The 24,387-nt window shown below is 43.1% G+C and overlaps 1 protein-coding gene across 1 annotated transcript in view; it reads left to right on the forward strand.

Annotated features, from left to right (window-relative positions):
* The first annotated feature begins 1,488 nt into the window (after nucleotides 1–1,488).
* Nucleotides 1,489–24,387, forward strand: part of nedd9 (neural precursor cell expressed, developmentally down-regulated 9) — a 28,457-nt gene continuing 5,558 nt past the window's right edge. Inside the window, exons 1-2 of the mRNA XM_061759794.1 lie at nucleotides 1,489–1,671; nucleotides 13,616–14,029. Of these exons, the coding sequence (XP_061615778.1) occupies nucleotides 1,660–1,671; nucleotides 13,616–14,029 (426 nt within the window). The 5' untranslated portion in view covers nucleotides 1,489–1,659. The remainder of the gene's footprint in view (nucleotides 1,672–13,615; nucleotides 14,030–24,387) is intronic.

The following is a 24,387-nucleotide window of genomic DNA, read 5'->3' on the forward strand; positions in this document are numbered from 1 at the left end:
TGTTATCGCAGGCAAGCAGCGGAGTCACAATGGTCTCGTGGCGACATTTCATTTTTATTTTTATTTTTGCTTGTTTGTCTCTTATCAGGTTCATATTTTCAACTTAATAAACTCTTTCCTACTGGCAATGCATTAAAGAGCGTAGCTGGGAGATATTAAGAGAACTTGGGTCATTTATTTTAAATATGAAACATTTGGACAGTGGGCCGAATGGTTAGAGCGTCAGCCTCACAGTTCTGAGGACCCGGGTTCAATCCCCGGTCCCGCCTGTATGGAGTTTGCATGTTCTCCCCGTGTCTGCGTGGGTTTTCTCTGGGCACTCCGGTTTCCTCCCACATCCCAAAAACATGCATTAATTGGAGACTCTAAATTGCCCGTAGGTGTGACTGTGAGTGCGACTGGTTGTTTGTTTGTATGTGCCCTGCGATTGGCTGGCAACCAGTTCAGGGTGTACCCCGCCTCCTGCCCGATGACAGCTGGGATAGGCTCCAGCACGCCCGCGACCCTAGTGAGGAGAAGCGGCTCAGAAAATGGATGGATGGATTATCATATACAGTCAACAACAAAGATGAGAAGTATTATGCATCCAACCCAGAACGTCTCAACTGTGAGGTAGACATACAGTGGGTACGGAAAGTCTTCAGACCCCCTTAAAATTTTCTCTCTTTGTTATATTGCAGCCATTTGTTAAAATCATTGAAGTTCATTTTTTTCTGAAAACTTTCTGTACCCACTGTACTAACCACTACCAGACGGTGAGGCCAATAATTAAAACAATAACAACAATAACATTACTCATATTAATGATAGGCAGCATATTTTTGCAATGTGAAAGGAAGCTAGAATACTTGGAGAAAAGGCAAAAGAAGCTATAAGGAGAATATGCAAACGCCACAGTGGAAGGCCAGAGCCCAGATACAAACCCCCATCCTCAGAACTGTGAGGCGGATGTGCCAACCATTGGCCACTGTGCCGCCAACTACATTGCTGTCCATCATTAAAATTACAAAAGTCAAATTTAGGGATTATACAATTATGCGAAGAGAGCGCCGTGCAGTGTGTGGCGGGGCCCAATGTGAACCAAACCGTGACCTACAAATCGAGGTACGTACCAAAAAGTGTTTAGACCCCTTGCAATTACACATTTATGTACTTTTACCATTATAATAAGATGAAGTTCCCGGATTTGAACCCCTAAACAAAATGTTAAAACTCATAGTCGACTTTAATTTTTTTCCCTGAAACACAACTATAATTCAAAGATACTGTATATAGTTCAAAATAAATAATGTGTGTATGCATTTTTTTTTAATGACTATTATTAGACACATATTTTAAAGGTCTTCTGCTGCTCGAGTACTGAAAATGACGTCACTTCTCCAGGAGCGGCAGGGCAGCCCAAGTGCGTGCGAGGACCAATCAGAGAGTGGCATGCAAATGAGCCCATGTCGTCAGAGGGCTCAGCAGCGGACGCTCGGAAAAGCTGAGGGAAAAGTCAGAGTCCGAGTCCGAGTCGAGAGGCGCTGCAGTCGGCCACTTTCTGCGTCGTCGCGGCTCCGGATGGCTGCTTAACCACAGAGAAGTCCCTCTTCGTTCTCATTGATGCGATAAAAGCGGATATTTCTCATCTATTCTGGAATCTTACTGAGGAGCAGCAAAATGAAATATAAAGTAAGTGTGTGTGTAAATGTTGCCTCGGGTGTCATAAACTGGCTTTGCTGTTGGCAGAAGGAGAGCTGCAGGCGATGAAGAACTTTTACACCGGGCTTGAACTTTGTAAAATAATCATAATAAGAATAATTCATTCATAATAAAACCGGATCGAATGCTTGCGAAACGTGGGTTGAAGAAGAACAACATACTGTCACTTTTGTGTGCATGGTACGTCTGGTTTATGCACGCATCATGCACCCCCCCATCGGTCGCCCCTATTTCAACAGTTATTGCAACAGCAGAGGCGTCAGTAGAGCGAAAATGTGACTGGGAGACATTTACATTCAATAACTGTTTTCCTACTTATGATATGATATATGATAGGCTATGTATGATATGATAGGATGCTCAACTATAGCTGCTTGAAATTCCACGTATACTGCACAGCCAAATAGACGTCTTAACATTAATTTCCTTTTCACATGGTTTACTGTAGCCAGTCGTTAATATCTTCCTGGGTTGGGTAGCTGTAGTGTCTCTTGATTTATTAAATGTGGCATTTAATTTAGTTCACTGAATGGACTACACTGAAATTCCTAGAGCAGAAAAATGATCTTTCATCTCAGCTTCCAATATAATCGCTATTCAACAATCCTGAAACGTCAGTGGTGATTTGGTGCCATATAAGTAAAACTGAATTGAGTTTAATTGAATAGAACTGCAAGTGTAGCTGTCCTATCATACGTGAGATCTCATCAATGTTTTACAACGTCACACATTGGCCAAAGCTCAAAGTTCAGAAACACACCTTCTCCAATCATTGCCAATGCTCAATTCCTATACTGAACTCATTGTTTTATACTACTATAAAATAATCACAGATTACATTTAAAGCCAGCAAAAGTCAACGTGACCATGCACGTGAGGCCTTCACTGACACAGTTAGTAAGAAAATGGGACACATTTCTTGATTTGTTTACAAAGCTTCAAATATTCATCAGCGCTGTTACTTCCACTGGCCGTGTAATGTGCTGTAAAATGTGTTGTGACGCAAAGCCTAACTCGAGATTATCAGATGTAAGAGTGACGAGTATGTCGAGTTCACCGAAGGCTGCCGTTTTAGTGCGGTCACACGCAGCACTGGTCTTCATTAGATGAGCTCACAGGCTGACCGCACTCTGGTACGAATGCCGGGATGATTCAGAGGGGCTTTCAAGGACGGGGGCTGCAGCTTTGTGGGTTGTTTTCTCAAGTTGCTGTTTGTCAAGCTACCCCTGTTGCTCAGCGTCTGTCTTTTCAGGGGGTTGGAGGGGTTGGCTGAGAACAGTGGGCGTGCATGCAGACTGACTCATTGGTCTGTTAAATATACACTTTACAGAGCGGGCTCATGGTTTCAGCCTGTGATCTTTGCAAGGGGGAGTTTGGATATTTATGAATCAGCTCGTAAGCAGCATTTTCAGACTCGTATCTGCGTGCAGGAAGGAAACTGACACAGTGCGCAACCTCACTAACACAGAATCGTGTCTACACGTCTTTGTTTGTCTTTCTCTCCTGCCTTTCAAGATAGTGAGCCAGCCGGTGCTCTTTACTTATGATACCCTGTTTCCCCAAATAGTGTGCAAGGGCGCTTAGTTACTCGACTACAAAAAGCCCAAAGCATTTATTTGAAGCAGGCAACCATTTGAGAGGAGGCCTTTCTTTGCACAAGGACGCACCTGCCTGAACAGTGCAGGCAAAGGTGACAAGTGCATGCGGTTTACTTAGGATACTAAGAAGGAAACTTAGCTCTCCAAAGCAGGGATGAGCATTTTACGGTTTACGATTGACTTTCGTTCCGGCGACGTAACCCAACTTTTTACAGAACTTCTGCCGTCTTATCACTTACTTTACTATTCTGTAAACTCAGAATTAAAGTAAATATTTGTATGAAAATTACTTTGAGGCCATAAATATAAAACAAATGAAACCAGTATGGCGCTAACTGAGCATGTCTTATTGTGCTGCGTCGATGTAATTCTCATGCCGCTGTGAAAACTAATTCCACCGTACGTAACCTGGAAACATCGTATGTCGGGATACCAAGGACGTTATGTGTAATTGTTGATAAATCGTGTCTTGGGGCAAATAGCAAACAATAGAGGTGAGGAGCTGCTGATTCAGTCTCGACGAGATTGGGGCCTGAAGCTCAACTTCTCAGCTTTGAGAAGTTGAGCTACATTCGCAAAGACCGCCACTAGTCCTCCAACTCATCCAGGCTGCATTCATCGAAACAGGAACTCAGAGCATTCATTGGTTTGGCGCCGTCTGGTGGCATATTGATATCAAGGAAGAATGTTGAAGTGAGCTGAGGCGTTTCATTTAGATCCTTGCCGATTTTGGCCCTTCGTGGCAGGGCTCGGTTGGTCCCAATCACCCGCGAATAGCAAGGGTTCACTGTATACATGTCAAAGTTGTGTAACAAGGGGGAAAGGAGGGTGGCATGGAGACAGAAGGAATCTGGCACTTTGTGCGTCAGCTTCCCTGCTGTGTTTATCAGATTTCTTTCAGGTCAGCGGCCTTCTTTAAAGCTGCTAAATAGCTGCAGAGGTTACCCTCTCAGATCTCCATGTTTGTGTTTGCTCTTAGTCCCATTGAATGATTTACCACTATATGAAGCAGAGGGGGTAGCGTTTCAGCTAGAGTTCAACATGGCGCTCAGGTCGCTTGGTGTTTGTCAGAGAGGCTTTCCAAACAGGTGCTCAGGTGTGAGGGAAAGGCTTGTCTTCCATTGGTCTCTTAATGCGCATAATCCCTTCAGTGGGGCTGTACGCACGCACTCTGATCTCTCCCAGCATCGGCGTGGTCCGTGGATTTCAACAGAGCGTGACACCTGCAGTACTTTCAAGAGTTCAGACTTTTCTGGCGGACAAAATTCCACTGACGCTTCCACAGTCTTTTATAGCTGATGTCACAGTTGCCAAAATAGCTTCACAACCACAGTGATTAGGTGGCCAAAATGTGTGTTTCCTCACTGTTTCCTTTTTTTTTTTTTTTTTTAAATGGGTTCAGCTTCCAGGCACCGGTCCAAGGGTAAAGGGAGCTGGAGGAGGGCGAAGCAGACATTGTTCTGAGTGGGAGGAGAATCCCTGATGCTGAAAGGGGCTGCAGCAAATGAAAAGGAGAGGAAGTTGTGGGGGGCGACGAAAGAGCAAAGTTAGATGTGTTTGGTGATGGGGGAGGGGATGGGAAGAGAGAGGTTGAGGAGTTCCCTGTGAGAATGAGAACATTCCAGGACGTTGTGCTTGGGAATGTCGTCCAGAAGATGGCCATGATTGTTTCAAGGTGGCCTTTTATGTTTTTAATGAGTCTGGCAGAGGGTGCGTATAGTTATGCAGACAGTGCCATTGTGTTGCAAGAGTCCTTCTGCAAGATACACTTCTTTTCTTCCCATTGAAGAAGGAGTCTACATACACAAAAACGTGCAGACAACTTTGTCTACTGGTCATGGGCCCCATAAACTTTAATGAAATGCCCTTTTTTAGTTTCTATTTGTATGGTTTCATGTTTGCTACCGTGCATCATTTTAAAGTGAACGCGAAGAGCTGCTCCCCCAACGAGAATGTATGGTCACCAACTCACCATCCCCCTCCGCAACACCCCACCCCGCCGTGCCCCCGCACCATCGGCCAACTTTTAACATTACAAAAACGCACAATGGCAGATTATATTGTCAGAATGCACAACATCAGCGATATAGTTTAGAATAATTTCCACATTTGACCTTTTGGGTGGAAATAATCATCACGTATCCTCCTCCTCTACAGAATGCCAACTATTTTGCGAGGGTCATCTCTCAAGATGGCAGCCCCTTGTCGGCCAGGTTCGACCCCAGAGGAAGTTGACCCCCATGGTGGGAAGAAGGAAGCTTGACAGCTGAGAAAAGTTATTAATACCGTTGCAAATGTTAGTTCATACTACAGCACTTGTACTGTGAAATCCACAACCTGGTCTCGTAAGACTCCACCTCGTGCTTTTTTTTGTTTTTGGACTTAAAGCGACAATCCGTTATTTTTACTTTTTACTTTAAAATAACACGTTTAAAACCATTTCCTTTGTAGAATGGCTTGTAATAAGAATAGCATCAGTGACCCCATTCAACTTACTTTAGCTCATAATAAACTTTGTCAAACATCTTTTTGTTTAAAAAAATATATATTTCAACATATATAATCATGATCATCAATGGCTGGATTTCTTCAGTTAGTTAGTTCAGCGTAGACCAACAAATCCATATTTGCCACTGTTAATTTCTATTTCCCACAGTGTATTGAAAGTAAATTACACTTGTATGTTATAAGGGTAGCCTTAGACTAAAGCTAAATGATCATTTTGTTCTTCAAAACTCCAAATGTTACGCTGATTATGACAATACTATCATATTTCTATTACTCTATCTATGTCAGGATGTGGTTATTTTGAACAAAACAAAACAAAAGGCCTTAGTGGGTTTGCGATGTCACTACAAAATGTAGCATCAGTCAAAGAGAGCTGTGTCCTATCATTAAAAGCAACAGTACTTGCAATAAGCCAATTCGAAACAATGTAAACCTTTTGTTGAAGTTTTAACATTTTGTAATATGTACTTTGAGATGTACCATGAGTAATGTCTTTCCTATTTAATCATAATAATAATAAAAAGCCCTCAAATGGGTGTATCTTCCCTTCTTGTAAAAAGACAAAAGACTCTTCTTATATCTCTCTTTTTTTTGAGGGGAGTTTTGGGGGCGTTTTTTTTCTCCATGATCTTGGCTTACCGTGAAATCCCAAGGACGGTGCAATGAATTACCATCTCATTGGCAATTCCTATATGTAAAGCCATCCAATGTGGCCCCGCAGTGATACCATGAAGATGATTTCAGATGGTGGCTCGTGCCCCTCTGGAGGGATTAGTTTGTGTCTCCAGGGCCTACCGAGATGCACCCATTCAGCATCGGGCCTTGGCATCAAGTTTGGAAATAATGCGCCATTTCTCTGTTGCCAGTACGCATGCTTGACTCTTAGCAATAGCAAAGAATACTGGTTGTGTTGTTTTTAATTTTGCTTTTCTAGGGCAGAGTTTATGTGTGGCAGAGGCCCAGCGTGACAGCCACGGCTCTTCAGTTTGAGGGACAACTTTACTCTCTGCTGCTTCACAGTATTCAAAGTCCAAGAATGTCTTCGCATAATACATGAGGCGAGACTACTCAATATGCTGACGCGGCAGTCCTTAAAATTTATGGAAATCGATCCACTTTTGAGCGTGGTTTGGGCACCTAATTATAGCTGGTGCTTAAAAACCCTCGTAAGGCGGCACAAGATGGGAAACGATAAGGCCAGCAGGTCGTAAGTCGCCTGGTTCGCTTTAAGTTCTGTGGGAGACGGGAAGTGCTGCAGGGTAAGGAGTGATGATGGAAACAAATGCGGGGTCATGTCAAGCTACCCAGTGGTTTATGTGACAGTAAAGAAACAAAATGACTGTAATGAATGGAAAGGGTTAAGAGGAGTTGAAGGAGTTAGCATTCTAACTTGGACATTTCACAATCACTTCCTGTGAGCTAATAAAACCTCAAGTGTTGCAGTCATGTCCTGCCCTCGTTGTATTCATCATAATTTAGGTTTACTATTGGAAGTGGCTTTAATGTGAAATCAAATGACATCGGTTCAGTCTGAGTGGTCAAATGTTGTATCCTCGCAGTTTTTAAGGAGTTTACGCTCCATCCCGCAGCCCATCTGTTTTCCGAAAGAAAAAAAAATCACCTCCTTGGAATTGCAAATCACCTGGGATTTCATGATCTGAGTCAGCATGTAGTGTTCCTCTCTGCTGCAATGCCTTGCGTTCTTGTTTAAATCCCACACATTCAGCTATTGGGCCGGCTACATGTCAGGCTAAATACACAGCACCACTGATTGGTTGTCAATAGACTGTCGGTCAAGGAAATGCGCCTTCTCAAGTTAAAATTGTATTCCTTTATCATGTTTGCATTTTCAGAGCCTAAAGATATTGAAAGAAAGACTAAAGAACATCTGGAACTAGATCGCACTAAGAGGACTTAAAGTAAAATGTTATTTAGCAAGTGACTAATTTAACACACACTATAATAATTTATAATTGTTTGGAGGAGACTGACCTAAAAAAATCAAATCAAATCAAATAGATGAGCCAATCTACGTTGTCAGTTCTGTTGGCCTGAAATGTCAACTAGGGGCGTTTACAGTCACTGACTGGCAGTGATCACAAGGCTAGAATGAGCTATTGGTTTATTTGAGACTGTTCCAAAGCACATCATAGCACTATAACTATTCGGAATTACAACTTGGGACATAAACGGTCACTGTCTATGTGAAGCAGTGAGATTAGATAATGTTTAATTCGATGTGCAAAGACTGCGTTGGACATTGATGTGTTTTCCATACCACAATTTTGTATGCAGTTGAAGGAGCTTGCGGTATAATTATGCTCGACAACAGCCACTGGCAGAGGTTACAAAGAGGCTGTAATCGGGGGTAAACCTTCCTGGAAAAGGTCCAAATGAAGAAATTACCATGTACTCCGGGCACCGAACCACTTCCCATGAGTCTTTCCTACCCAGAACCCTTCACACGGCCCATTTATTTGAACTGGCTCTCACCCGCAGCAGGCCTCACTCACTCTGAGGAGCGACTGGTAAAAGTCATCAGGTCCTCATTATCGTCATTACCATAATTATTTTCTATATATAACCATGTGAAATGAGGCCACATGAGTGAGCTGCTTTTCCCTTTCGACAAAGTTACAGTGGTGTTTTCTCACAGCTGGAGTGGAGCACTTTTTGGGGGGTACTGTTTGTTTGTTTGTCCTCGTTCTTGGAGTGAGGACACATGTTGGGCAAGAGTAGAAGGGGATTTTGAGCATTTATGAGCTTGTTCAGCCAGAAATCCTCTTCATTACCCACCCTAAAGAGCCCAAAACTCACAGAGAGCTCCACTCACTGCCAGCGAAGGTGGGGCTCTTTCAACAGGCAACGAAGTTACATAAGGGCGATTTTATTTTTGGAATGGTCAGCACAGGCAAGGGAGAGGAGGTTTACACAGTCTGCGTAAAGCCCAGACACTGATGGAAAAAGCCTGCGTGACTCATCACTGTCTGTGTGGGTAGAAAGGGGTTCAGGGGGGTGGCGGAGGGGGGAAAGACAGCTGGATCTTTAGGTTGTACAGTATACAGTGATCCAGGTAAGAGATCGAGACAGTTCCGCTCTGCGCTATTGCATGCTTTCGACTGATGAAAACACGCAAGGCCTTTAAGACAGATGTTGACAGGGGCCTGGCAAAGAAGGAGGGGGGGGGGGCACATTTTTTCTTTAAGTCTTACTTTATCATGGCACGCATGTTGATTTGAGAGACTCGAGATTCAGATATCATCTTGAAAGACTGGGTTGGGGGGGAGACTGATTATGGGGGTCAAATGTTGTAATATTGCAACTTTCTACCATCACAGTACTCGAATAGGCATGTGCACAGAGATTTTAGAGGGCAGGGGCTCAAGCCCAAAAAAAGGGCACAGGGGTGGAGTTGAGGGTGGTGGGTGGGGGTGGGTGGTTGGGTGGCTTCAAAATGGTAGGGATACTAACTTTACCAGGACGTGAGTTATGGCAGCCAGTTAAAAAGGGTCGCTGCAACAAAGTGGAGACTGTTGAGTAATGTGAATCATCCAGAGCTAAGGCACATCAACAGGCTAGAGTTAGCATGCGTTTTGTTCATTTCTAGCACAGTATTCCCAAACGTTAGAATGACACAGGAGTAGCAAAGGGGACAAAAGTAGATTACATTAGACTTTTCTTTTTTTGAAGTTTTTATAATAGTTTTGCACTTTCTTTCTCATTTAGATTGTGTTTTGTGTTTTATTTTTAATAAGGTTGCTGACTCACTGAGCCTTATCTGCTCAGCTTCCGGCAGTTTGCCACGTGTCGCCTATGTTAATTCTGAAGAAGTATGTCATAGTCCCTCCTGCTCTGCCAAGTTGTTGTTTTTTAGGTCGTCGGGACCAGAAACACATCAGTGTTCTTGAGGGAGCAGTAAGACGACTCGCCCCGTCACTGACCTCTAAATGATAACTTCCTGGAAGCTCACACTCATAGGTGGGAGTCACATAAGGGGCCCTTCCTTTTCCTTCCCTCCCTCTACACCCGCCCGCCGGCCTACATACAAATGGCAAACACGTGTGTTTTAAGCATGATCAATGGCAGAGGAGTGTCACCGTGTCGTGACTAATCTTTGTTTATGTCAGAGACGTGACGCCTGGTTAATAATAGTCACTTTTATCTCCTCAAATTACAGCGGTGCCCACACAAGTCAGGCAAACAAACATGCCAAAGTGAGCAGTGTGTTCCCTCTTTGCGTCACATCAGAAGGACATGTGTGACGGTTGTTTTCACAAACAACCACTTTATGCAAATCATTATGGCTATTTGATTGCATTTCCCTTGCTGGTCATACAGATTTGCATTTAATGCCTTCATGAGGCTTCAAATCTAATCCAACCCATGGGCGACTAACATTTCCTGGGTGAAGGTGCAACATAAAACAGTAATTATTCCCACAAAGCGCCGATTGGAGGAAGTCAGTGAGTTGCTTTATCACAGCAGATACTGATGAATGTGTTTGTTTGTTTGTTTGTTTTAAATACTGATTGACTCCCAAATGTTGCTATCAAAATGGGTTTAAAGCAACAATGCATACTCATTTTTACATTTTCATTTTAGCATTAATGCTAAACTGATTTGTTATGAGGAAACAGTGTCACTGCCATTGCCATGGCAACCCTTGAATGGTCTACAACAGTGGTGTTCAAACTTTTTACACCAAGTATCACCTTTAGAAAATCCTTAGCGCTCCATGTATCACCATCATGACCGACAGTAAAATATAGTAGCATCGTAGGGCTAGATGTACAGCAAATAATGAGGCGGAGGTTTTATTCCTAAAATGTACAGTTTATGTTACACTATTGCAATCTAGTCTAACGTTATGCGCAGTTTGAATATTAACACTGCAGTCAGCTGTAGGAAAATAAAAACTCTAAATTCAATATTGATTTTATTTAAATGTATTGCACATAAAAGTTGAATAAAGGGTTCCTAAATACACTTGGGGGGGAACAGTTCTAAGAGATTAAATGCACGCTTTGTACATAAAAGTTAAATACAACTGAGCTGTAGTCAACAAATGTACTGCATGGGATTAAGAAAAAGTTTAAAACAATGTAACATCATGCACAGTATGAACATTTAATATTTATTCGGAGATTCTTTCACGTACCTCAAGAGGGAGCCCGTGTACCATTAGTGGTATGACTTCCAGTATTGGTTGACGTATTGTGTTAGTGCTTGTGTCAAATGCTAACGTTACTCATCAGCATTGTATACAATCTGTACAATTTCTTCTGCACGTTTAAGATGACAGTATTAGGAGTTTAAAAGGGTATTTCGCTTCACAACTGTAAGGGGAGCTCTGGAGTTTCTTAAACTACTTTATCACTTTATTTTGTTGACTCATTTTGAAGTGCTTTTCCAGGTAAATGTTTAGTTTTTTGTGTTTTTTCTTTGCTAAAAGTAACTCAGAGCTACATACTTTTCATTCTACAGCTACAATATATTTTTCATGTCCGGTGCATTTTTAATGAAGAAGACAAATTATGTCAGGCATTTTGCACTCTGTTGTGGATCTTTCAGGCCTCAAACAGAAGTACTGAAATGAGCATTTTCTATGAGGAAAAAAAAATCCTGATCAGTATGAGGATTAAATTCAGTTCCATTTTGAACCATTAAAAACGGCCCTGCGGCAGAAGTAAACAAAACAGCCAAGTTGATGTATGCATTAATCTGCTCTGGGGCTTGCGATGTGATTAGGTTTGCAAAAATGGATTGCCGAGGTCTACGCCTTCTCTCGCAGCCCAAAGTCACATGGGATAGGCTCCAGCTTCCCCATGATCCTGAAAAGGATAAAGAGTATAGAATATTGAAGGAGAGATGGTGTTACAGAACTGAGGGTTTAAAAGCATTTGTTTGTGATGTCTCAGGGAGGATGTGTTGTCTGCCCGGACAATGATTTTTTTTTTCCTTTTTATGAGTGGCTCGCATGGTAGCTTAATACAAGAATTCTGTCACTGTAATTAACAGAGACAAAGGAGTGGACAAAGGCGCATGGTCCACGCTGCTCGTGACTGCAATGAGATTTCCCCTCACCGCATCAAACGGCTACATGCTAGCTAGCCACAGCAGCCTGGCGACTTCACGGAAAGCAGCTTTTAACATCCCTCGCACAAATGCAGTAGCTGTCGCAGTAATCGCAGAAAGGAGCTTTTCCTTTCCTCGTGGATGACTCTGCCAGGCTAGATCAAATTATCGGAACGGACAAACGGTCACATCCGCTCCTATTGGATGACGGGTGACCTCCGAGGTCGCGATCGAACACGCTGCGGGTCCAGCTGGTGGGTAGCTGGGGGTGGTACTTGTGGGTGTGTCGGGTGTTGCTGGCAAATGGTGCTGACAGTGCACTTAGACAATGGCCAAAGGGGCCAGAAGCACAGTGAGAGATAACGGCGGTGTTAACAAGATGTGAGAGTTTCGCGTGGGAACTGTTTGATTCTGGCCAAGAGGAAGGCCAAAGAGGTTCAACATAGAATCAACCCAGAAAGGACCTCAAAGGCAACTTCCTAGTTCTCACACAGGGTTACTGTACAATAAAGGCTCGATAACAAGCGAGGAAATGCTTTATCTGATACAATTTATGAGGCTTAATGACAAATAAAAGCAAAGAGAAGTAAATAGTGTAGCAACTAAATGCATTCATTGTTTGTCAGTCAACATGTCTGTTTAATTTCATTATACTAGAAAAGGGGGCCATGAAAGGACCCATTTCAGTTCCATATATATTTGTAATCATTGCTATAGTCCAGTATATGGTTGACTATTATTGTATGCATTTCACAAAAGTGACTGAAAATATTCCCAGAGGGTGGCAATCTTCATGCAGTCACCATAAAAAAAGGCAGACATTTAGTGGCGTGTTCATGGGATGAAGAGGATTTGACACACTTAAAGGACAAAAAGCCTTGGGACAAGCCTCTGAATCAATTATTTAGTCAATAAGTGGATTGGCAGGAGCGCTTAGTTCCCCCTGAATTAATTTTGCATCGATATTTTGGATCATTCTATTTGTGGGAACAGTTTTGGGAGACCCTTTTCTGTTCAAGAGGAAGGTCCAAAAGGTCCTGCTTGGAGTTTGTTGTGTAAGAAGTGACCCCATCGAACACTTTTGAGATGAACTGGAACAGAGATAATGAGCCAGGCCCTCTCTCACAAATGCTCTTTAATGGACACACACGGCTCAATGTTGTTAAAAGTCTTCCCAGAAAACTGGAAGCTATAAAGGTGCAAAAGGTCTCCAATTCGTTTACCCATATGGAGTATGTTGTCATAGTTGAGGCTTGTTTGTCCGTTGAACAGCCCCTAATATATTTGTTAATGTGCAAGTGTAAAGCTCCATTCATGCTAAGTTGATTCTTCCCAGGCATAAAAAGCCCAAAAAAGGATAATGGTGTATTTAATGTAGCAATTAGCAGCAAATGCCTGCCTAAAACACTGCAGCGGCACACTCCAGGGCATCTGCTATCGCCAAAATCTGCCTGTTAGACTCATTATACCTTAACCCCCGCTGGCCGGAACACGTAACTGTGCCCTGAAGCGGGGCACAAGCTGAGAAAAGTTCAGATTTGTTTGAAAGACATCTGGCGGAGAGCTGCAGGCTAATGCCATCTGTATGGTCATTTGAAGTGGGGTTCAAGTTCAAATGTTAACACCAATATCAAGATACACAAGCTTTCAAAATGGTCTTTGGCTTCAGATCAAAAAGCACATATATGAAGTATATTTTTGCACAGTGTAATGAGGTTTTTGTTTCTCCATAGAACCTCATGGCCAAAGCATTGTACGACAACATGCCTGAGTCCCCAGAGGAGCTGGCCTTTCGGAAAGGGGAAATCCTGACCGTCATTGAACAGAACACCGGCGGGTTGGAGGGCTGGTGGCTCTGCTCTCTGCATGGCCGCCAAGGCATTGCCCCCGGCAACCGCCTCAAGCTGCTCATTGGGCCCAAGTTCGAGGCCCAGTCGCCGGTCGCCGCCGCTGCCCAGTTGCCCCACCAGAGCTCGGGCTTCCAGCAGAAGGCCAGCTCGGGGGCCCAGGGGCTGTACCAGGTGCCACCTTCCCCGCAGAGTCCACAGCAGCAGATCCAGCAGGGCATCTACCAGGTGCCCTCGGGTCAAGATGTCTACCAAGTGCCGCCGAGGAGTACGCTAGCTGCCGATAACACACCGAGCAAGGTAAGATACTGTGAAAGAGGATCATAACCTTTCTTTTAACAGTAGTTTCTTCAAGCCAGTACTGAAGATACCCAGCGGCTGGGTATTGGGGCACTGGCCAGAAACCAAAGCAGCAAGGTCTATCATTTCACTACCAATGCCCCAGATACCGTACGATCTAGCAAACTATTTCCGCTATACAGTCAACCCATGTTTTGGTATACTTCGCAAATGTTCACACTAGAAACCCCTAAAAATTGCTTGTGGACTTTTTCCATGGATAGTTGTGTTTATTCCATATAGTAGCTACAATTTATTTCAGTTTGTTATGGTACACTTGTTTATTTATAAGAACGTACTGTATTTCCATTGTAATGAGTTCTGACTGGTACCATATCACTTTTCAGCTCCCTTTTGTTGAGCTACTACCAGTCAAAGACATGCTAGTGTGCTATCCATTGATTAAATGACAGAGAATGGCCACTGTAGCAAGAATGAAATGAAAAATAAATCAAAAGCAATATTTGTCACGATGTAGCTCTGCTATGATGTTTCAATGTTTACAGCTATCACCACCGCCTGGAAACGTAAGTTAGATCCAGGTTTATTGTTCCAAAACACACCCTAGCACCAGAGTGTACCGCTTAATGGAAAGATGGCTTGAAAATTTAACAATATAGCACCGGAAAAAGAACTTTGGAGGAGCAAAAGGGATGCCAAGCAAAGATTGTGAGAAACTGTAAGAAATGTGCGTGTATTGATCCCAACAGACCTTTCTTTGGGATCACTCCAGATTTAAAATACCAAATGGTGGGTGTGGCCTAAATACGCAAGGGTGATTATGTAGATGCAATAGGACATGACATTTGCACCATTGTGCTTGACTCCCATCATTGAACAAGTAGAAGGCTGACATGTCAGAGAGATTGTGGTTCCACGATGACAAATGTGCACAGGGTGTGCCGGGCCTGGTGTTTACCACAGAGCAGGGTAGTGTTTTTGTGCAAGGGCTCCCATTTGGCTTTTGCCGTGCCTGGGCGCATTGTCTGTAGCAGAGCCAGTCTAAGCCGCAGAGGCCGAGGGAATCAGTTCAGTGAAGGGAAAAACAAAACTGCACAAAGCCATTTTTTGGTGGAGCCCAGCTGCATTAAAAATAGTTTTTTTTTTCTGCATTTAATTGTTAGGTTACGGCTCACTAGCAAACACATAGCACTTAGCTTGGTCACTGACAGTATAGCCGTATGGTTAATCATAGCTATAGTAGTTTTATTGCAGGATTTTATCATTTTCACAGCATATAATTTATCTTCAGCTGCTGGAAAACATAGTGCATACATAGAGCACAGAAAGACCAGTGGGAAATGCACCAATGCAACAGAAAATGCTAACTGCTAAAATAAAAACAACTTGTCAAAAACAAACTGAAAAACTTATACAATGTAGTTTGCAATGCAGGAATAGTGGAGTTTAACTATTTACTTTGTATAATCGTGTGGGAACATTTTTTTCACATACAGACGACAAAATGATCCACTTTCACACAGACCTGCAAAAGCGACTGAAAACGCTGTCATAAGCATGTCGGCCAGTACGGTAGTTGGCAAGGTATTTTGTAGAGGACAGTATGCATACGCACACCAACTGCTGCTACTTCAAAAACGCTGTTGCTGCGTCATCGAATGAATGTGGTGCCCTACGGTTGGCCGGCGACCAGCCCAGGGTGTACGCAGCCTCTTGCTCAAAGTCAGCTGGGATAGGCTCCAGCTCATCCGCGACCCTAAAGAGGACAGGCGCTATAGAAAATGGATTCTGAACGCGACATATTCTTTCACATGTGCGTGTCATTCATTTTTGCTGACAAGCATTTGTCAGTGTTTTCAAAATTCTCCACTCCCACTTTGACATGGTTAGCGCATAAACAAGCGGCCAAAACAACATTTAACAATAGTTCCTTAATCGACAATCATAGTCACATTAGTATTTTATGACGTTGATGCATTAAGTTGAAAGTGTCACAATGCATGCTCTTGTCCCACTCGCTGTAGGCTACAGTTTCTGAAATATTTCATCTGAAAAGTACTTGTCAACCATTGATCACGTTTTGCCTTGACTTTAACAAAGCAGCATGGCGTGATTGACCACTACAAATGAGCCCCAGGGTTTCAAACATGACCAAACATTCTCCTATTTATCGAGCTTCACCACTTTTCACAGCCCTTCAGCAGACAGATATGAATCATACGTTGAATGAGATTTTGGCATCCTAAGGGTGTTTTTCTTCTATGAACAAATTAACTTTGGTTATCATTTGAATGAGCCCAGGTGAGCACGTTAGTGGGTAAACACTACAGGCTGCACAACTCTCTGCACATGCGATAAAGATGAGAAGAGCCACCGGGCTGCCAGGAGGACCTGTCAATCGACCAGAAGACACTCACACATGCAAACACAAAGCAGCCTCATCAAACTATTTTCCACTGCTAGGTTTAACAGAACGGTATAAAAGGCTTTGATGGTAGCATGGAAAATTAAACGTGCTTCTACTGACAGTGCTGTAATCATGTTATTGGAGAGATTATATTAAGCCTTGGATGAGTAATTTTTCCTTAGATGTGTGGTTGTCAGGGAGTGCAATTTCACCATAATGGAATTTGAGTTCAGTCTTGATAAGTGCGTCACATGCAAATGAATTTTCTCCTCGGGATTCATTTGTGCATTGTTGGGAATCCGGACAAGGCTCTGTTGTTTTGCAGTGACGTCTCACTATTGGACACAAGCACCATCAGTCCGGTGTTTTTGAAAATTGCTGGCGTTGCCAAATAGTACAAGTTGTTTTTGGCTTTTATGGTTCAACAATTCCTTTTTAGGCCTGCTGTTGATGATTCAAAATCGATTAGTGCAGTAAGAGTTATTTTCCAAACGTATGAATGGTCCAGTGGTTCCCTTCAGTGTAATGGAAGAAGAGAAATGACAACATTCCTCACATCGGGGAAGCTTTAACCTCCAAGTCACCTTCATTTCTCTTCTTTTTTTTTTTTTTTTTTTTTGGCAGTCACTTTCAGAGTCTGGCCTGAATTGGGATGTCTGAAAGCACATCAAGGAAAACAATAAAAAGTCAATGTAATGAATAATTTCTTTGTCTTCAACAAGAGACTAATAACAAAAACAAGAATGGCTTCCCATGTTATTATATACACTGTAGGTTTATTGGAATCACGACGGAATTAAACTAGTATCGTTATAAACTCTGAAAAAACAACAACTATTGCATCATATCATTTATAATGGTTATTGGAGTAAAACCCAAAACCTGACCATTGCTTTCCAACGCAAAAGTTTAATATGCTATGGCTGGCCTTTGGAGAGATAGCAGACTCTTGAGCTTTTTTGTTTTTCAAGTGTATATGAACACGTAAAAATTATTCCGAAGTCTTATACAGAGTGATAATCCCCTCTCTTGAATCATGATGACGCCTCCATCACTCCGTCCTGATGCTGCCTTTGCAGAATCTGTATGCGTGTCTCAAGATTACATTTATTTACCATTACATGTCAATAAATAGTTCCCTCCAAGTATTGAAACAAAACACTCTTTCTCAAGCATATTTGCCATGGAAGATATTCTTTGTTTCCACTGCAAAGGTGGAGTTACTTTTTTAGATAAAAAAGTAGATGGATTGTGGAAGTGCAAGATCTTTACGGTAACCGAGCAACAAGAGCTCGGCCAGGACAGCTGAATCAGATTCGTAGCACGCCTATCTGAACTCAGATTCAGAGGTGATTCTCCTTTCACAACAAGCAGTTTGTTATTACCGTGAAGCGAGAGCTGGCGATCCATAAAAGCTTTTCAGTAAGACAAGCGGTTGTTGCACATGAGCATAGCGTTTCATTACCAAGGGATGTCGCCAACCTACTGGCCAGGCATGCGTATTACAGCATCCATGTGAACAGGGATTATTGTGACTGTTGTGATTTGTATGCAAAACAAAAACCGTTTTTACTAGACTGTTGTTTTCCAACTACTACTGTACGTCCACCCACATTAAATGAACTAAATTATCATATAAAGCACTTCGTAATTGAGTAGTAGAGATCCTTTTCTACTCTGACTAAAATAAGTTGACTTCAACTTGAGTCAGCGTTGCTCAAGTCCAATTTTTGCTTTCTGAACCAACCGCTGTACTTTATGATTTCCTCCAAAATTTGTCATCTGGTTTGCACGGTGCAGATCCAGATTGGCAACCGGCTATTTTCTCTTCATGTGGTGTGGAGCTTTGGTGTATAAATGCACACTGGGGTTTGGCGCTGTCTCCCTCTGGTTTGATGTCGGCCCTTGTCCTTGACTGACCCTCATCAAGGCCTCACAACGGGATCTACGTGAAGCTTGAAACTCTGGGATGACCCAAAGAGGAGAAGCCATTGTGCTCCTACTGGGCTCATTTCTCAGTTTCTTGATTTCCTCTTTCTCTGCTTGCGTTGTGAAAGGTGTGTCTGTTTAACTCCACGGTGCCTCTGATTCCCTTGTGTTCCCCTCCTCTGTGTCAGTGTCTGAGGTCATGGTGTTCAAAGATGGGTTGGGTTCATAGTTCAAAGACCTCAGCCAAGCGTCTTATCTACGCCTACCAGACGGCCTATTCATTCCTCACTTCCTGCCCCCAAGAGCTCTGCTCCTTGTATGGGCATTTCCTCCATTCACTGTGTCATACCCACAGACCCAATGTCTTCAAGAGTGCCATAAAGATGTATGGGACTAATGGACTCACACAAATGTCAAGGAAGTGCACTGATAGTTGTTTACGGTCTACGAGGGTGTGTCGTTCACCTCGATAAGACTGCAGTTGTTAGCGACCCTGTTAGGTGTAACAAATGGCTTGTTTGTTTGCCTCGATCATATTTTCTCTGCTTCGTCGTGCGTACAGCGAGCTCAGCCCCACGTAGTTGACTTATCTCTTCCTGGAGCACGCCAGCTCCTTCGAACACTCGCCTCGGTCTCTATTGTTGTCGCAGTGATGAATCGCTGGCCCATGAGAATTGACCAAGGGGGAGGAAGCTCATAAATCAGTTGTAGCAAAAAAAAAAAAAAAAAAAAAGTCATCTGCGGTGTGGTTTGCATTCCGAGAGGGCTTTGCTCCTTGAAGGTTAAGAACAGTGCTCGCCATAAATGAGTCATAAAGCAAAGCGAGGCTGGATGACAGGAAGTGCTTTGCTGGAAAAGTTTGGCAACGCAAACAGTGATTTGACCTATTGGGTGTCTTATCTGTGGGGTGGCTGATGCCACTTTAGTCGACATGTGGTTTTTACTCTGAGCGTGTCACAATGGTAGCATTTAAAAAAAGCTTTGCATGGTTGTACTACAGTTGGCCATTTGGCTTTGCGCTAAAGGATCGTTAATCTGGCGCTCCACAATATCCCCTATTCTCCTGGGAATTACAATATGTAATGACGTTTTCTGAGAAATAAAACGCTGCATGTCATCTTTTAACATTCCTACGGAATTGAGAAGTTGCTTTGATCCAAGCGGATGAAAGATGATCCTTATTTGAGCCTGAATCTCCTCATTCCGCTTCTCCTCATTAAGTCATTTTTCGGCTATCTAATGGCGACGCGGCTCAGGGATTAAATACTTAATTACTTGCATTAATTGGTTTTGCGCATTAATAGGCAGCCCCGAGTTGTAGCGATGGCAACACCATCAACATTAGAGGTGTTTTATTGCAGTGATTCATCAAAGTAGAGACACTTCCTATTTAGATACACAGTCAACATAAAAGTTCCACTCCTATCTCACATAGAACTGATGTCACTGAGTGTGCGTACCCTTGTGTGTCTCTCTAAGCTTTGCCAACATCCAGATTGGTGGATGAGAGATCATGATTGATACTAGTGGGAAGAACAAGATTAAGACGCATGAATGACGATTCACCGAATTGCCGGAAGTCTCATTGTCGCCATCTTTTGGTGAGCTGTCTCATTAGGCTTGTTGATTTATGTCAGTAGGCTATTATGGGCAAAGAAGAGCTGTCTACAAACCCAATGAACGAGTGTTATATGATGCCTTCCTGGTCAATCGAGCCACACACACACACACACGCTGCTTCTTTATCGCGAGAGATCTTTCATTATATTGATTTATAGCGTGAATCTTGAGAGTCTGGCCACAGCAAGAGATACAACAGCAAAATACGGCATGATCCAATTCAAATACTGTTTTTTCTTTTCCTCATTTTAGCTTCAACAGGGAGACAAAATGTTCTCAGGTTTATGCAGTGCAGATATAAAACCATAATAATGAACATATTGTTAATACCGATCAATAAACATTGAACATTGTAGTCTTTATAGAGACTGTATTTTAGCTCATGTTTCAAATGGTGCGGATGTACCTAATTTAGTGGCAGGGATTGTATGCATGCAGGCTGCAGAATTTGTTGATAGTAGTTAGGACCCTCTGTATTGACGTTATATGGGCTGCTGTTTATTATTTTTCCGATGAAGTAATCGCCTTTTCGAGGCTTCAACATGCCCAGTAAGCCACCAATATTTGCAAGCACATGTATCTTGGAAAAATTTATGTATTTTACAGCTCCCGAAAATAACCCTCCCAACCGCACTCGATCGCTTGCCCTGGAAAGGTCAAATGAAAATTTGCACCCAACACCAGTTTCACCACTCGACAAGAAATTTGGGGGTCGCCCTTAAAATAGTCAAGGACCCATGCCTTAAATTGAACAGGAAGTCAGCCATTTTGCGTTAAAGCCGCCATTTTGGGTACATTTTAGGGCTCATACTCCTACTAGGAAATCACCCAAATGAACTCTAGTCATAAATACTAGACGGACTAGACTTTCTTGCCGACGCCATACCCCGGAGGTGCATTTATCCTGGTGGAACTTTACAGACTTTAGGAAATGAGCACTCCCCATAAAAGTGACTCTGTGGCCCCCCTGAAAAGTTAGGGGGCGACAAAGGGGCCGATACTTTGACACACATTTGACCGATTGACACAACATTTGGTAGGAAGGTCCATCATGACAGGAGGCACGAAAAAGTGTCAAGAACCCATGCATAAAAACAAAAAGAAAGTTAGCTATTTTCACTTGTAGCAAGCCATTAAATCGGGGATTTTTCATTTACAAGGGTCATAGTTCAACAATATCCTCCTAGTTGAACTAAATTGGGCTTTTGTGTTTTTTTTTGTTTTTTTTTTTAAGATTTCAAGCATAAGGTAACTGTTGTAATTGATTTTATGGCCTCTAATGCCAATTGTGTTTATTTGTAAAATGGGATAATGTTATGTATGACTAGTAGTGTATCGAAAGAAAAAAACCTATTTACCATCACTAGTTATTTTGCTGATTGTTACTTTCTGATATTCCTGTATTAATCACATTGTAATTTAAAGTCAACTACATGATTCCAACAACTGGTTCTTGATATTATCACTACTGTATTTACACACTGTAAAATGTGCTGTGAGTGCAGTACGTCAAATCCAAAGGTTTATAAAAAGCTCATGAAGCAGTTGCTGACGTTATGACGCCACCTCTCGAATAACACCGAACTAAGTCTTAAAATGTCCTACCTGCCAAAATCTGAGCCTGCCAATGTGCTAAACAAACAGCGGGAGGGCCGTGACTCACTCACCGCCACGCAGAGGAGCATTAGCAGCGTATTGGTTCGGCTCCTCGGGCACCAGTCAAAACCTGATCCCGCTTTAGTCACACGGTTTGTGCTGCCTTCCCCGTGAGGGAATCCTAGGAGCCTATCACCTTAGTGGGAACAAATGTTTGTTTGGTCGCTCAGGAGGCCTTTCCTGATGTCATCGCCTCGCCTCTTTCTTGCTGTCAAAAAAAGGGTGCCACCGGCGCCACAAAAAGCACCAACCTCATCGACGCAGGTAAACATTTACAAAGCACCAGTTACGACAGTGGCCGGCCCGCCTCTGGGCAACGGCGTGCGGGGTAAACAAGAGGGAGGAGATGGGGGAATAAATGAGCAGTGTGCATATGGCAGAGCTGACTGAGGAAAAGAGTGCTGCTCTGAGGCGTTGACACGTACCTGTGGAAAAGGTCGCTGAAGGTCTTACACGGACACCTTGCTGCCATCTGCATGTGGCAGCTGAGTCCAGATATCCTCTTATTGCCAACGCACAGATTCAACCCGCGGGGCCCGACTCACCTTCAACAGTTTCTGTCTCTTGGCTTTTACTTGAGCTTCAGTTCCACCAAGCAGTTCAGTTTAACTCCACACAGCCCATTCTGGTATGGTAAACCCCAATATAGCCTGGATTTCCATCCCAAGATAAAAGCCTTTGAGTGCTCGCTATTGTATGTTTTAAATGGGCCGTTAGTGTAGATCAGTTACTTTGGCACCCTTTACAATTCTTGACTAAACTGGAGCCTATCCCAGTTGACTTTGGGTAAGAGGCACTATACACTGGTTTGGTCGTCAGCCAGTAACATCCACATCTATGGACAATTTAGAGTCCACAACTACCCTTACCTTGCATGTTTTTGAAATGTGGGAGGAAAGCAGAATAGCCGGAGAAACCGTCACAAGCAAGGGGAGAATATGCAAACTTCTCACAGGAGGGCATGAACTGGCTCCGAATCTCAGAACTGTGCAGGACTTTTTAGAAATAAAATCATATGACGCCAAGGAATGTAATGGAATGTGAATGGAGTGAGGTTCTCAATGTAGGCAAAGTTACCGTATCAGTATTTCTGTATCTTTGGAGCGTTTTCAGATACTGGAAGAATCAGGAGGATGCAGTGACTCCATTTTGTACATTTGGATTTTTTTTTTTTTTTATGTGAAGAAGTTCAACTGGCAGCCTCAGATTCCACATTCCATGTTAGCGTTCCATTATCGTCCTTTGAAATAACTTTGACCAAACAGCACTATTTGCTACTTTTGTGAGCTCGCTGTGTCTCGTTACAAGCGGTGGGAGATTGCGGGAGTCTATGACTGACAGTGCGTGCGAGTCTATTTGTTCCTCCGCTGGTTTAGTTCAGCCTTGGTTTACGTTTCAGTTGTGAGCTGCTGGCCGCCGCATGCGTGGACAGGTATGCAAGCAATGAACACCTTAAATCACCTCAAGCTTGTTCAAATCGGACTGATTAGAACCATATGAACTTCACCTTGGACTCCAACGTTGAATGGCATTCCTTCCCCTACTGAGCAACATACTCCTATTTTCCACTGCTCGCTGTTCCCTCCCCCTCCTCCTTTTGACTTTTTTTTCATAAATCTCTTTGGCAGACCAGTCCCCCTCGACCAGCTTCTGCTTTCCCTGCAACATTAATCCCGTTCTGTGCCATCTGAGCTTTTCTTCATTATCAAAGATGGTATTTGGCTAGTAAGTCAGCTTTCTGATGACTCAAGAAGAGTGGATACCATGACTAAAGCCTCATACCCCCGTGGAGACCTTTCCCACTGCTAGCATACGTACAATTTCTATTTTCGAACCCCGGTAATGAACCTTGCTCGTTCCAGTCAGGCGACGGTAGCGAGTGGGGGTGGAAAAAAGGAGTTCGGGGCCCAGTGAAGGACATTCCCAGAATTCCTCTGTCTGTCTGACGCAGCGAGGAGGTCTGCAGCTCTGCTTTTAGGGGATAGGAGGCAGCAGCGTGGGGGGAGGGAGAGTGGAAAGAGGGGGATTAGGAGGTGTGGAAGGACTGATCAGCACTGACGGGAAAGAGGGGAATATATAGGATTTATAAACAGAAAAGGAGTGAGGCAAAAATGTCACTGGTCCAAGCAAAAGAACCAAAAGCCAGCAAAAGATTTTGATTTCTAAGCAGTAATCATGTCATTATGCTCAAAGCCTGACTGCAGTATAGCGTTAAATAGTCACGTTAATTCATCCATAGCAGCAACGGTTTGAAAGTAAAAATGTGGCAGCTCAAATCATTGCAAAACATTTGGAATAAAAAGGTTTCTTTTGTCTGATCAAGTTTGATTGGGTTTCGAGTTTCACTCCAAGTTGTTTGTTTCTCTTCTCGTTTTCTTGGCCAAGTATTAAAGACTCTTCAGCTTCCATAGGTGTGAATGTGAGTGTGAATTGTGAAGCTATGAATGCTTGTTTGTCTGCATGTGCCCTGTAGTGAACTGGTGACCATTCCAGTGTGCTTCTCGCCCAAAGTCACCTGGGAAAGGCTCCAGCTCCCCGTGACCCTGAACAGGATAAGCAGTACAGAAAATGGATGGATGCTATTATTCTAATATCAACTCATAATGCCATCCCCTAAAAATGTTCTGTAATCATTCACTCGTGTTGGTTGGAGGCTATTTGTGTTTTTTTACCTTTTCACCCGACCGTGTTCAGTACAGAACTGCTGACATGATGTGACAGAGAGAGAGAGAGAGAGAGAGAGAGA

The sequence above is a fragment of the Phyllopteryx taeniolatus genome, chromosome 21 (assembly GCF_024500385.1).
Source record: "Phyllopteryx taeniolatus isolate TA_2022b chromosome 21, UOR_Ptae_1.2, whole genome shotgun sequence".
NCBI lineage: Eukaryota > Metazoa > Chordata > Actinopteri > Syngnathiformes > Syngnathidae > Phyllopteryx > Phyllopteryx taeniolatus.